Source organism: Hypanus sabinus, chromosome 3 (genome assembly GCF_030144855.1).
Source record: "Hypanus sabinus isolate sHypSab1 chromosome 3, sHypSab1.hap1, whole genome shotgun sequence".
NCBI lineage: Eukaryota > Metazoa > Chordata > Chondrichthyes > Myliobatiformes > Dasyatidae > Hypanus > Hypanus sabinus.
Window position 1 is genome coordinate 25,993,302 of NC_082708.1, and position 14,655 is coordinate 26,007,956.

At 38.7% G+C, this 14,655-nt stretch overlaps 1 protein-coding gene across 2 annotated transcripts; it reads left to right on the plus strand.

The window, feature by feature from the left end:
• Positions 1–40: 40 nt before the first annotated feature.
• On the plus strand, positions 41–14,090 carry unc50 (unc-50 homolog (C. elegans)). Of its 2 annotated transcripts, none has more exons than XM_059963899.1 (6): positions 41–178; positions 2,115–2,402; positions 4,910–5,030; positions 6,282–6,421; positions 9,075–9,176; positions 13,000–14,083. In XM_059963899.1, the coding sequence occupies exons 2-6, from the start codon at positions 2,123–2,125 to the stop codon at positions 13,134–13,136; spliced, it is 780 nt and encodes a 259-aa protein (XP_059819882.1). In that variant the 5' UTR covers positions 41–178; positions 2,115–2,122; the 3' UTR covers positions 13,137–14,083. The 2 variants fall into 2 exon arrangements, with proteins under 2 accessions (XP_059819882.1, XP_059819881.1); XM_059963898.1 differs by having other exon boundaries at positions 58–178; positions 2,118–2,402; positions 13,000–14,090.
• The last annotated feature ends 565 nt before the right edge of the window (positions 14,091–14,655 follow it).

Here is a 14,655-nt window from a genome sequence, read left to right on the forward strand (position 1 = left end):
GTCAAGGAGTTTGGACTACATCACCCACAACTCCCCGCGCGCACCCCGACGCCTGCGCCGCCGTTTTGCCATCCGGTTGGAGGGGAAGCGACGAGTGAAAGTGAAGTGCGCGGAAGTTTGTGGCTTTAATGTGGCTCTGTTTCGGGATCTGACCGGGTGGGGTCGACAGCCCCCTGAGGTAAGATGGTAATGACGGGGGGGGGGGGGAGCGGGGTAATTGACAAGGGGTGGGCGGGGAGTGGGGGAGCAGTTTGCATCATCACTGCCAGCTCATCGGGTTGCTGGGCCTCCGCTGAGCGGAGGGAAAGGCTGCGATTGCCCCTCGCCAAGGCCGTGTGATGACAGGCAGTACTTGGTGAAGATCTGTGTCTGTCACCGAGGCTGAGCTGGATCTAACGTGGAGTGCTGGTGGCCTTGGATCTAGGAGCAGGGCCAGTCTTTTAGGATGGTGCAAATCATACCGATCAGTACCTTCAAAATAGAATTGAATAGACAGTTTATAGGAGATAATTTGCAGACCTATATGGAGGTGGAGGGGAAATGAGATTGACTACTCTATTACTAAAAGCCTGCGTTACCTCAGTGTGCCAATGTACTTCCTTAGGCTCCATCACGCGGGTGTCATCTGAATGAGTGTCATTGTCAAACGAAGTTGGCCTGTGTCGCCTACTGATGACATCGGTGTATGTGAAGTGTTTTGGTGTGTGAAGGGGTCAGTTGTGTCGTTACTTGCTGTCAAATGAAACTTGGTTGCTGAAGGATCGGCCTAGATTAATGGTAGTAGGGGAGGGAATAAAATGTGACATTTAATATAACATTTGAGTGTTTTGCTGGGTAATATTTTTGATATTTTAAAAAGTAGTTGAACGTTATGAATTCAACAGTATATAACACTGTGTTGGAAAATTCTATTTCATTATGATCTATTACCAGTTTTATGAATTTAAAATGCTTTACCTTGAGGGAATAATAAACTCTGGAAGTGTATCTAGGCAGCTCCTCTACTGGTCATACAAAGTGTTCCAGAGTGAATTAGACCAAATTGATAGAATTATTAAGGAACATTTGGCCCCACTTCTTCCTTAGACATTCTATTATGACCTTCCCTTCCCTTATATGATCATAATATTTTTGGCAGGTGGTAGTTCCTATGATATCAGTAGTCAGACAGCAGACTGCTTTTGCTTGCCAACCTGGACCATTGGCTTCACAAGATACAGCTCAGCTTCAGTTCTCAAAAACACCTTTTCTTGTACAGAAATGTGCAGTGGCTTTGAACTTAAAATGCTGTTGAATTTTCCAGTAGAGAGTCAGAAGCAAAACTGCTGTTGAACAGCTAGCTACTGGAATGCCATTTGGGTGCTTTAAAATTTCGATAATATATATTCACAAGGATTGCACTAATGGTACTTTGCTGGCATCATTCAGAGAGGGAGCAATAATAAAGGTAATAATATGCTTTGGAAATATTACCAGACAAATCTGGAGCTCTGGAAATGGACTATATATTAATATGTAACACAACAGCTAAGTACAGGGGGTACTGAAAATCATTTACAAACACAGCATTTAGAGAGAAATAGAATCATTCCACACTATGTCATTACTACCTATTTCCAGTTTTTAATTTTGTATTATGTAATTGCATTGTTTGTAAATGATTTTTTAATCTTTTAAAGTAGGCTTTGAAATGCATTTATTTTGGAGGCTGGTAAATTGGATTGAGTATAAAGTAATATTCTCACTTCATCTTTGATGATATTTTACAAGATCATCTTTCAGCAGTCCAAACAAGAAAATGAGATTGTTCTGTGAAGATCTGTGTGAATAGACTCTATAAATGTTATGCAGCTGATTTAGTGACTACTTTCTGGTGTCACCACATTAAAATGGTAACTAATCTGGCATTTAACTTGCTTGAACTTGTGTCATCACTGCCTGAATTAGAGTCTGCTGATTTAATCTTGCTATGCAGCTGCCCTCCCCCCAACATAAAGTAAGTATGCATAGGCACATTAGTGTTTACAGTTTAGTACTGTTTATTAAAGTGACAGTTATTAAAATGGAATCTATTTTTTCATAACATCTTGATCCAACTCTTTTTTTTTCATTAGCAGCAAAAATGTTACCAACAACAACATATAGTCCCAGCAGTCAGGGGAATGGTGCCCTAAGTTCTCGGGAATCTGCACGACATACAGCTGGAGCCAAGCGATACAAGTACCTCAGGCGCCTTTTTCGCGTTAAACAAATGGATTTTGAATTTGCTATGTGGCAGATGTTGTACCTATTTACATCCCCACAGATGGTATACAGAAACTTTCATTACAGAAAACAGACTAAAGACCAGTGGGCCAGAGATGACCCAGCCTTCCTAGTTTTGCTTAGTATCTGGTTGTGTGGTAAGTATCCTTTTGCAAAAAAAGTTTCCATTTTAAGAAGCCCAATTATTTGATGATATAAAGTGTGCAATTACATAGTTATACAAGGACATATCTATTCCAATACTGGTTGGTGGTGTAGTGGCATCTGCACTGGACTTCGGGGCGAGGTTAGAATCCGGCATGCTTTCCATCCATGCTGGGTTGATTGCTGAGCTAGCAACTTGGCCTCATTAAAAAAAGATAATTGCTAAAGAAAGGTTATCGCCTGATCCAACACACGGCGAGGAGAGGAACAGCAAATATCTATCTCGGACTTTGAGTTTTAAAGTTTGTATTTTGCACTGAGAATGAAGATAAGATGATCTAGCAACTTACTTATCTAGAGAATGCATTATCCTTAATTTCTTGTAAATTTCATGATGGTCACAGAATCATAGAAATTTCAGTACTAATTAGGACAACACTCCCAATCTAGCTCCAATACCCACATAATTTCCTTATTTTTCTCAATATCTGACGCACTTAGATTTATAATTGCCACTTGGGGTTCCTCTGTGAGAATATTCCTCTAATTACCTATTATGATTTTATTAATCCTAAAATTATACCCTCCTGTTATTAGGTCACTGAATATTTTATTTTTACTATTTGTCTTCAATTAACCTTTAATATTGTTAGTTCACCTTGAGATTCTCTGTTGAAGTGAATTCAATGCTGATTTTCCAAGTTTAGTCAGAACTGTATTGCTTCTCCCTCGTATTGTTGCTGTAGAATTATGACATAACCCTTCTGTGGCTTTAGAACCTAATATTAGATTATGACTATGGAAGAAACAGCTTAAATAGTAGGCAGCTTATTTTTACTGACTTGGGGTCATTGTATTGTGTAATGGCAAGTATTTGATTTCCATGATGAGTTAGCTGTTGAAATACGTACCCTTTATTTAAAAACCACATTCAATATAATGAAATAGAATTAGCTGAGCATATGAATTGGGTACCAGGTAGTGCCAAGTAATTAGCAGATGAACAAGGGAGTCAAAAGGGAATATAAATGGACAATGATACAAAGAGATTATTGTATTTAGGACTGAGGCAACAGGAATAAGTCTTGTAGGCGACATAGTGAATGGGGCAACTCAATGTGGTTGAGTGAATTTACATGGAAGAAAAGATTAAGGGAGGATAGGAAGGCATTGAACTCGGGAAACAGCACGAGATTGAAGTTGAAATAACCGTGGATGTGAAGTCACTCAAAGTTTGTGGAGGAGAGCATTGAAAGTGTAATGTTTGTACTTCAGTGATTTTAAAAATTGAGAATTTTAGGTAAGAAGCAGGAGCTATGCAAAAAGTTGAGATAGTTAAAGGATGAGGGAGTGGAACAGGGATAGACTGACATGTTTGATTTGGTAGCAAGAATCATAGGATAGTTGTGGCATTGAAGGAGGCCATTATGCTAGTTTTTATAAGAGTAGTCATATCATTTTCATTCTTTTCATTTCTCATAGGCCTATAAATTATTTTCCTTCTCTTGTATTAAAAAAAGGGTTGAAAATAAGCAACACACACAAATGCTGGAGGAAGTCAGCAGGCCAGGCAGCATCTATGGAAAAGATTACAGTTGTTATTTGGATTATTGTAAGACCAAGAATGCCGCTTGGTCTTTGAATAACCCAATAAAGTTGAAGAGCAGGTGTGGTGGAGGGTGTTGGTAGCTATTCTACTTGCAGATTGCACTACATAAGATGAATTGGACAGGAGGTAGGTTGGCAGCATTTAGTCCAGTGGTTACACCAATAAGAGGTTAGTAACAGTAGAAATCTCCTGAAGGAAGCAATAGTAAATACATAAACAAGTTATTCAGAGAAAACTTAGCAATTTAGGCAGGGAGCAAAACCCGGAAAGGCATCAGGTTCAGCTCTTTATGCTAAAGTATAGGTATAAGATCCAACTATGCAGTACTCCTTGATTGTCCTGTACTTTAGCATGATTGAGGAGCACTGCATAGTTGGATTACACATATGAGAGTGATGAGATATGGGAGAGATTATAAGAGAACATAGATCAAGGAGTTTTTAAAAATATATATATTAAAAAGTTAAAGTGAAAGAAATGATTGGCTTAGATTCAGAGTGGTAACTAAAGAAGGACACGCAAATGAATGAATGAAAGATTTAAAATTGAATAGGCTTGGTTATGTGGAATGGTGCTGAATTGAGAATGAGATGGAGAATGCTGGAAGAAATTCAGAATTAAAGATAGTCCTTTCAAGGGATAAAGTGCTGAACAGGGTGGAGCCTGTAAAGACCATTGATAAACTATTGATGAGCGAATGTGCTACAAACCATATAAGATGGAAAGACAGCTGTAAGTGTATTTATAAAACCATATGGCTGTTTTGGTTCATTTTGGAATTTCACACCATTTTAAAATTGTCATTTGCAATTGAGTAGCTTTTTAAGTGAAAGTAATGCATTATGGTAAAAATCTGGTAGAATTCAACATGGGGTGAATTTTTCTTCGCAGCTTCTACCATTGGTTTTGGATTTGTATTAGGAATGGGATTTTTTGAAACAATAAAGCTTTTACTGTGGGTTGTATTCATTGACTGCATTGGAGTTGGACTACTGATTGCAACATTAATGTGGTGAGTTTTTAAAACAGTTGATGTTAGTTCTTTCTTGCTTTGGGTGTGTGATAACCAAATTTAACGGTGCTATTGCCTGTTTATCTGCATACCTCTGAATGCCTTGTAACCTAAATACTAAATACTAAATAATTTAATGTAAATAACATTGGTATTTTGTTCTTTAAATTTGCTTGAAATTGAAAACTTTGGCCTTTGCACAAATTTTGCACAAACTAGCATTCTTTGTAAAGAAATATTGTATATTACATTTTCCAGATTTAAAAAAAACCCAAGTTGGTACTGTTTGAATTGGAAGACTCTGACATAATAGTATTGAATAAGTAATGTATTACAGAATGCAAATTAACTCATTTAAATTAATGAATTTTAAATGAAGATGAGATGAGATTTCCTTTTTGAAGGTTAGCCTGCAATACACAGTATTTTGAGATTAAGGGTTGTCCTCATCTTGATAAATGTGGTAGACATTAGATCAATATATCTTAACCTTGAATCTAAAATTCAGTGTCTAGACAGTGTGGAGTTTTCCGAAGTCACCATTCTGCTGACTAGCCTTTCAACCCTACCTTTACTGTCCTCAGTTGATCATCCCTGATTCAATTATACATCTTGAGTAGCCCCTGAAATATTAATATTTATATTAATAATAATTAATATTCTCTTAGAAATCCCTAATGAATTTCCTGTTTTTATGTTGTTGGTTCCAACATACGTCATAAGTATTTTTACCACCTGCTTTTCCAAGTTTCCTTCTAGATCTCCTGGACACTTAATTGCATTTGCATGGGCATTGTGCTAATTTGTTGAATTCCTTATGACGTGGACCTTCTCTTGCTGCTATCTTTCCTCATTTGAATAGTCTTGTGCCCAAAAATATTCTTGTCCCCCACAATGTCTTACTTTCGTTTATCTCACACATCCATCACCATACCAACTGCCGTTAGTTCCTTATCCTTCAGTGCATCGACGTCTCAGATGAAGACTCCCTAATTGACCTTGTCCTGCATACATTGATCCATGCTCCAGCATTTATATGACTCCCATTTATTGTTCTTCCTTACTCTGCTGATGATACCAAATCATTAGAATTTCAGCCATTATCTTTATGCCCCCTTGGAACATAGCTATAAATTGTCCTTGCTTTTACCTACTTTGTTTACCTTAGACAACTGTTAGAACTATCTGTATGTGAAAATGTTTACAATGCCCCAGTTGCTGTCAATGTAGAGTGTTATATTTTGTTTCTAGGTTTATCACCAACAGATATTTGATGAAGCCTCAGAGTAAAGGCTATGATGTGGAATGGGGCTATGCCTTCGACATTCATCTAAATGCTTTCTATCCTCTTCTTGTCATATTGCATTTTTTTCAATTGTTCTTCATTAACCGTAAGTCCTTTATCAAAGAACCTTTTATTTTCGCAAACATTACAAAATATTTCAAAATTGTTTCAGAATAAATTTTACCTATAAAGAAAACACTAAATATTAGAGTTGGAAGAGAAGAAATTATTTTTGAGATTAACACTAATCAAACATAATTAGTGATGGTGTTAATAGTGCGAACATCAACTTGTAATGATAGGCAACAGAAGCTGTTCACAAATCTCTTCTGCTGCTCATTTCTTGTAACAAGCTGTGCCACAGGTTTCAGATCAGTCAGAGGCATACAGTAGAGGTTTTACAGAGAGGGAAATGAATAAATTCAATCTGGAAGAAGAAATGAAAGATTTTTTATATATCTGATGACCATCTTCCCAAGGTTGATAAAATTAATAGATGTACAAATTATCAGTTGTGAACAGTTTTCACACATTCAAAAGTAACAAATGTAAATATAGAAAAAGAATAGAAAAATTGGGGAACTACTGAGCAGTTAGCATGATATAAGTGGTAGGGAGATGTTAGAATCTTTTATTCAAAAAGTGATAACAGGGACAATAATAATCTAAATAAGGTATCAGATGAATTTATGAATGAGAAATCATGCTTAAAGGAAACATCATTCTCATGGAATGCGTGGGTTTTGTCCAGGTCCTCATATTTCATCCCATGGTCCAAAGACACACCAGATAGGTTAATTGGTCATTGTAAATTGTCCTGTGATTAGGTTAGGGTTAATTGGGTTTGTCGGGGATTGCTGGAACATTGACGGTTGAAGGGCCTACTACTCGCTGTATTGCTAAATAAATAAATAAAATAATATATATAGAAGCCTTTATATTGGAAAGTGGCTCTGAAGTTAAGGTTTCTCTGTTTGTGAGCCAACCTCCCTTTCCTCCATTGCTTCAGTTTGGTTCCCACCCCCCCAGCAATTCTGTTTAAACTCTCTCCAATAGCCTTAGCAAGCCTCCCTGCCAGGATATTGGTCCCCCTCAGATTCAGGTGCAATCCAACCTTTTTGTACAGGTCACACCTGCCCCAGAAGAGGTCCCAATGATCCAGAAATTTTGAATCCTTGCCCCCTACTCCAATCCCTCAGCTATGCATTTATCCTCCACCTCATTCTATTCCTATACTCATTGTCACTTGGCACAGGCAGTAATCCCGAGATTACTACCTTTGAGGTCCTGCTTCTCAACTTTCTTCCTAACTCCCTGTAGTCTGTTTTCAGGACCTCCTCCCTTTTCCTACCTATGCTGTTGGTACCAATATGTACCACAACTCTGGCTGTTCTCCTTCCCACTTCAAGATATTGTGGATGCGAGCAGAAACATCCTGGACCCTGCACCTGGTAGGAAAACTACCATCCTTATTTCTGTCCTGCGTCCACAGAATCGCCTTTCTGACCCACTAACTATAGAGTCCCCTATCACTGCTGCCATCCTCTTCCTTTCCCTACCCTTCAGAGCCACAGGGCCAGACTCTGCCAGAGGCACAACCACTGTTCTTCCCCCAGGTAGACCGTCTTCCCCAATAGTACTCAAACAGTAGTACTTATTGTTCCTTATTGTTAAGGGGGACAGCCACAGGGGTACTCTCTGCATCTGCTTCTTGCCTTCCATCTCCTGACTGTTTCCTATTTCTTATATTCTTACCTGTTCAATTAGTCCAGAAATGAAGGATTTTAGCAGCAAGGTTAGTTTGGAAAATTGGAGCAGAGAAGATTTGAAAAAGATCCACAAGGTTTCTGCAGGCTTTATCAGAATCAGGATTATCTTATTATATTTATTATCAGTGGCATGTGTCATGAAATTTGTTAACTTAGGAGCAGTTCAGTGCAGTACACAATATAGAAGAAAAAATAATAGTAAATAAGTAAATCAATTACAGTATACGTATATTGAATAGATTAAATATTGTGCAAAATAACAGAAATAATATAAAAAAGTGAGGTAGTGTTCACAGGTTCAATGTCAGAGATGGCATTGGATGGCAGAGGGGAAGAAGCTGTTCCTGAATTGCTGAGTGTGTGGCTTCAGGCTTCTGTGCCTCTTACCTGATGGTAACAGTGAGAGAAGGGCATGCCCTGGGTGCTGGAGATCCTTAATAATGAATGCTGCCTTGCTGAGATACCGCTCCTTGAAGATGTCCTTTGTAGGCTAGTACCCAAGATGGAGACAAGGTAGTCAATGTTAAACAATTCCCCACAAAATGCTGGTAGAATGCAGCAGGCCAGGCAGCATCTATAGGGAGAAGCACTGTTGACGTTTCGGGCCGAAACCCTTCGTCAAGACTTGGTCGAAAACGTCGACAGTGCTTCTCCCTATAGATGCTGCCTGGCTTGCTGCGTTCCACCAGCATTTTGTGTGTGTTGCTTGAATTTCCAGCATCTGCAGATTTCCTCGTGTTAAACAGTTCCCGTTAGTTTTCTAGGAATAAGGGACAGAAGTACAATGGGGAAAGTGTTCACAGTGGTTAGAGTGGTTTGCTGCTGGGGATTATAGTTAAAGAGCTATTATTTAACTAACAAATGATACTACACCTTTCAGATCTTTACGTAGCTCTCTTAAAGGAACCTATTGTGATGCAAATAGTTTATTTTACATGCGGGTAATGTAGATAAATACTTAAATACTTTATGTAATCCCTTTCTTTGCAGATATCATTATTAAAGATGGACTTGTTGCTTGCTTTGTCGGAAATATCTTCTGGTTGGTTGGCATTGGATATTACATTTACGTTACTTTTCTTGGATACAGTGGTAAGCATCAATTTTAAATGCGTTAAATGCATGACATTTAGAAGAAACTAATTTTCTGAAATGTAATTATTTTGCGCTCTCAAAAAAAATCCAACATCTGCATAGAGCAAGCAGTAGTCACACAAGACTGGCTGGTTTTATTTTAAATTTCTCATTTGCAGGATAATTGTTCCTAAACTTCATTCTTTATCTGCATTCTTCCTAGTCTAATGGCTCAGCCTCGCAATAGGCGTATCCACTGATTTTTGGGGACTAAGTTTTTTTTTGATTAATTAATTTAATCATTTGCACTTGTCCCTCTCTCTATCTACTTGCACACCTTGGTCCTCCCTGATAAACCGCTTGCCTGCTGCTCGTAATTTGCATTGTCAGCTGAGATTGGAAGTTCAATGGTGTCAAACATTCCACAGAATGGTCAATGAATGTAATTTCAAGTGATTTGTCCCCATTTAACATGAGCCAAAGATAAACTCTTCTCGGGCTTCAAGCTGGTTACGGGTATTGTTTATAATGGACGTTTCAATGACAAACTCTGCCACCTTCATCACGGATGAACCTTGGGCATATTTACTCTGGTGGTATTTATACCCTTGTAGTCTGTCCCTCCTGATTGGTTAGTACTCATCCAATCAGGTTTCCATTCTCTCACCTTGTTTGCAATCAAATTCCAGTTCTTACTTAGAGCAAGACCTTTGTCTTGGTAAAATTCTTTTCCTCTAGTTTTATTTCATTGACTTGCTGTACCAGACAGTCCCAAAGGCCATTGACATGGTACAATAGTTTTGTGATGTTAAAGTCAATCCTGTGGCCATTGCGAATGCAGTGTTCTGCTATCGCCAGTTTCTCTGGGTAACCCAAACGGATAAATGTCCTGTGCTCCTTGATGCGGGTTTCAACTGTGCGTCCTGTTTGTCTGATATACGCCACTCCGCATTCACAGGGAATCCTGTAAACGCCAGCCGACCTGAGTCCCAGGTCATTTTTGACCTGCATAAACAGATTTAAACTTTATTATGTGTTTGTAGATAGTACAAATTTGGTATTTCTTCAGGATCCTGGCCATCCTTCCAGAAACAATGGAAATACAGGGAGGCCAGGTGGTAGCAACACGTTCTTCCTTGTTTTTAGGTTTCTGTTTTTTTTTGTCAGGTTCCTGAGGAAATACCAGATTAATACCATCCACAAACCCGTAAGGAAGCACAAATCCAATTCTTCAAATTGAAGAATTTCTGAGTTGTATACTTTGATAATAAGTGAACCATTGAATCTTTGAAATTGTGGTTTATGTGGGTCAAAGATGACATTTACAGGATTCCCTGTGAATGCAGAGCATTGTATAAATTCCAGATGGGACGCAAGGTGGAAAACTGTATCAAGGAGCACAGGAGGTGTATCCATTTAGGATACCCACAGAAATTGGGGATAGCAGATCACTACATTTGCAATGGCCATAGGATTGACTTTGAAATCACAAAACTATTGTACCTCACCAATGATCTTTGGAACCGCCCGGTGAAGGAAGCCATTGTAATGAAACTAGAGGAAAAAGATTTTAACAGAGGTAAAGGTCTTGTTCTAAGTAAGAACTGGAACTGGATTGTAAACAAGACAGGAGACCTGATTGGATGAGGACTAACCAATCAGAAGGAACTGACTGTGGGCGGGGGGGGGGGGGTAAAAATACCACCAATAGACACAGTAGGCATTGCGGCTCATGGCAGCAGCAGCTTTTCGGATCTGGTGCTACTTTAATTTAGTTTTTTAATTTAATTTTAAGGCACAATTAGGTTTAGGGCAATGGATAACAGAGCGGCTATCTACCATCACCAGATACTGCCACAATACAGAGATCGCCCAAAAACAAACCTTCATGAAAATCTGCTGGTTAGATTGCGCGACCTCAGCTTGTTGAGGGAATCGGGCCTGCAGTCCTGGGAGCCGCCTGATGCCAGTGGCTGGAGTTGGGGACGCCGTAAGTGGTATGTGAGGAAGCAGAAGTGAGGCGAGCGGGCAGGAGTCCGCGTCAGGAAAAAGGTAAGCCCTAGCCTGCCGGCTATCCCGTCCATTCTGCTCTCCAATGTCTGTTTGCTGAGGGAATCGAGCCTGCAGTCCTCGGAGTCTCCTGATGCCGGTGGCCGGAGGTGGGGACGTCGTAAGTGATGTGCAAGGAAGCGGAAGCGAGGCGAGTGGGCAGGAGTCAGTGCCAGGAAAAAAGCAAGCCCTAGCTGGCTAGCCCTCCCACCCATTCTGCTCTCAAATGGACATTAAATTGGACTACATTTGTGGCAACGAAATACTCAACGGGAATACAGAAACGGACGGAATCCTGGACACCGCCATTCAGCTGTTTATTTATATAACAGATTTTTCCCCAAGCAATCGGACTACCAACCTGCTGTGCCTATTGTCTTGTTTATTATTTATTGTAATGCCTGCACTGTTCTGTGTACTTTATGCAGTCAGGTTAGACCTGTAGTCTAGTGTTGTTTTTGTTGGTTTACATGGTTCAGTGTAGTTTTTGTATTGTTCTTGTAGCACCGTGGTCCTGAAAAACATTCTCGTTTTTACTGTGTACTGTACCAGCAAATATGGTCGAAATGACAATAAGGTGTGACTTGACTTGATAGCCTAGACATGCCCAAACATCATCCCTGATGAAGATGGCAGAGTTTGTCATTGAAACGTCATTTATAATCAATACCTCTACTTGGCTTGAAGAGTTTATTTGTCATGTATGCTAGGAAATAACTAGATTTGTTTTCATGAGCCAAACATTTGTTTTTTTTGTTGACCCAGTTACATGTTAACTGAGCCAAGAAAAGGTGAATCAACTTTACTATTGTACATGTGAGCGTTCTCCCTTTCTCTGACTCTGTCTGCATTTCCTTCTGTTTATTTCTCCTTTGTTCATCGTTGGCACAGTAATTATATTCCCAGACTTGTGAGCCAGATGCCTACAGTAATAATCCAACCTAGGCCCAAGTTCAAATGTCACCTTCATACAGCGGCTGTGAATTTAAATTTAATTAATACTGACATTTTAGGTCCGTATCAATAATCACCATGAAACAATTGAGCTATCATAAGAACATCATCCAATTCATTTATCTCCTTAAAGGAATGAAATTTGTATACCCTATGTGTGATTCCAGAATCATCGATTATACACTCAGTGGCTACTTTATTAGGTACAGCTGTACACTTTTTATTAGATATTTGTATTAATCAGTCATACGACAGCAACTCAATGCAAATCTTCATGCGGACATGGTCAAGAGGTTCGGTTATTGTTCAGACAGAATGGGGAAAATATGTGATCAAAGTGACTTTGACCATGTAATGATTGTTGGTGCCAGACAGGGTGGTTTGAGTATCTCAGAAACAGTTGATCTTCTGGGATTTTCATGCACAACTGTCTCAGGAGTTTACAGAGAATGGCATGAAAAACAGAAATCATCCAGTGAGCAGCAGTTCTGTGGACAAAAATGCCTTGTTAATGAGAAGTCAGAGGAGAATGACCAAACTGATTCAAACTTACAAGAAAGTGAAGTAATTCAAATAATTATATCTTACAATGGTTTGTGCAGAAGAGCATCTCTGAAAATACGACATGTTGAACTTTGAAGTGGATAGGCTACAGCAGCAGAAGACCACCCTGGGTTCCACTCCTGTAAAATGGTCACTGAGTGTATAAGAGCCTTAAGTATCCTCTGAAATACCTTGGCAAACAACACATTACAAACACAGTTAGGGATCAGCAATAAATGCTGGCTAAGCCCGTGACTGAGATCTTAAAAAAAATAAAAACTTTTTTTTCCTTCAGCATTGCCTTTTCTGAAGAACACGGTTGCCCTACTGTACCCATTTGCACTTCTCATCATTTTGTTCCTGCTGTCTCTGGGATTGGGATGGAACTTCACCAAAGGACTGTGCTGGTTCTACAAGTACAGAGTGCAGTAAAACACCACACATGAAGTATTTGCTGAACATTGCTTGGTGACAGTGTATAAAACAGCTTAGACATTTGTATAATTTGTAAATGTGTTGTACATACTGATAAATAACGAAACAGATTACAGGAAAAATCCAATATTACTTCTGATTTGTCCTTTTGAAATGTTTGAATTGTGGCAAATCTTTTTCTACAAGCGTGAATGGTGGAATATTGAATCCAGCAATCGGACCAGTTTGTGTATTTTGTATTTATCAAACCTCTTAATGAAGAGCATTCCTTTAACAGCACCTGTTCCGGCAGCTTTTCTGAAAAGCATCTATTGGGAAGTTAAAATGAATATTTCTTTTGTGTATTTCTCCACTTTGCCTGATAAGTTTTTGAACATATTTATACTCAAATTGGTTTAATGCATGATTAGAAAGAAGATATAATGAGCTAGTTAGGCTGAGCTCAAGAAAGGGTGAGTGATAGGGCGGAAAGGTTTTTTTAAAATTTCAAATTCACTTTTTCCTAATTTTAGTTCCAACCTTTTTCACTTTTCTGGCTGATTTAAAACAGGTATTAGATTAAGCAAAATTTAATTGAATCCCTAAGCTCTCTAGGAGAACACCTTTACTGTTGTGTCCATCTCAACCCATTATAAATTGGATAATATTTTGTGGGTGATTAGAGTCAGCTGGTCAGATAATACCATCACAACAGTGTGTTTTTGTTTTTGGTGATACAAGTTCTGCATTTTTAACAAAAATAAAACAATAATGTGAACAAAGTCTTGCTTCTGATTTCTTATGTGAATATTGTAAGAATTAATATCAAAAACCTGTAGATACTGGAAATTATATTGATCATGAACACAAGAGATTTTGTTAATGTAGTGTGTGTTTTTGCACTTACTTTGCAAAAATGTTTGTTTTTAATCATCTTATTCTCTTACTGGCAGGGAAATTCACAATCGGGTTTTAAATTTTCCTAGTCTGTGGGGGTGAAGTGTAGAATCTGGGGTGAAGTGTAGAATCTGGAGGAAAGTTAATGGGAATGTGGGGAGAATAAAGTGGGATGAGTGTAAATGAATGTTCAATGAGCTAATGTGCTCGCTTCTGTGCTGCGTGACTCTTAACGTTCTGTACCTGAAAAGATACTATACATCTTATTTCCGTGAGCTGACTTGACAAACGTGACAACCGTCGACACATTCAGTGGTTGGGTCTTATAAGTCCCACAAATATCCTGATTCTGGGTAAGGACAATGAAAGCAAATACAATTGTCCTCCAAAGATTTTGCCAATACAATTTTAGGTATCCTAATACCATCCAAGTATAGTGGCTGTTGACCATTCAAACTCACGAAGCTTGCACTTTATTGTCTCTGCACAAACAACATAACTATGTTGACCCCAAGCCAACAACTTAAAATATAAATTCTACTGTACCTTCTGTACCAATACTCATTCAGACCACTTTTCCAATTTATAACACTGAAATAGAGGATATCCTGTTGGCCAGACAATCAATCCTTTTTTCTCC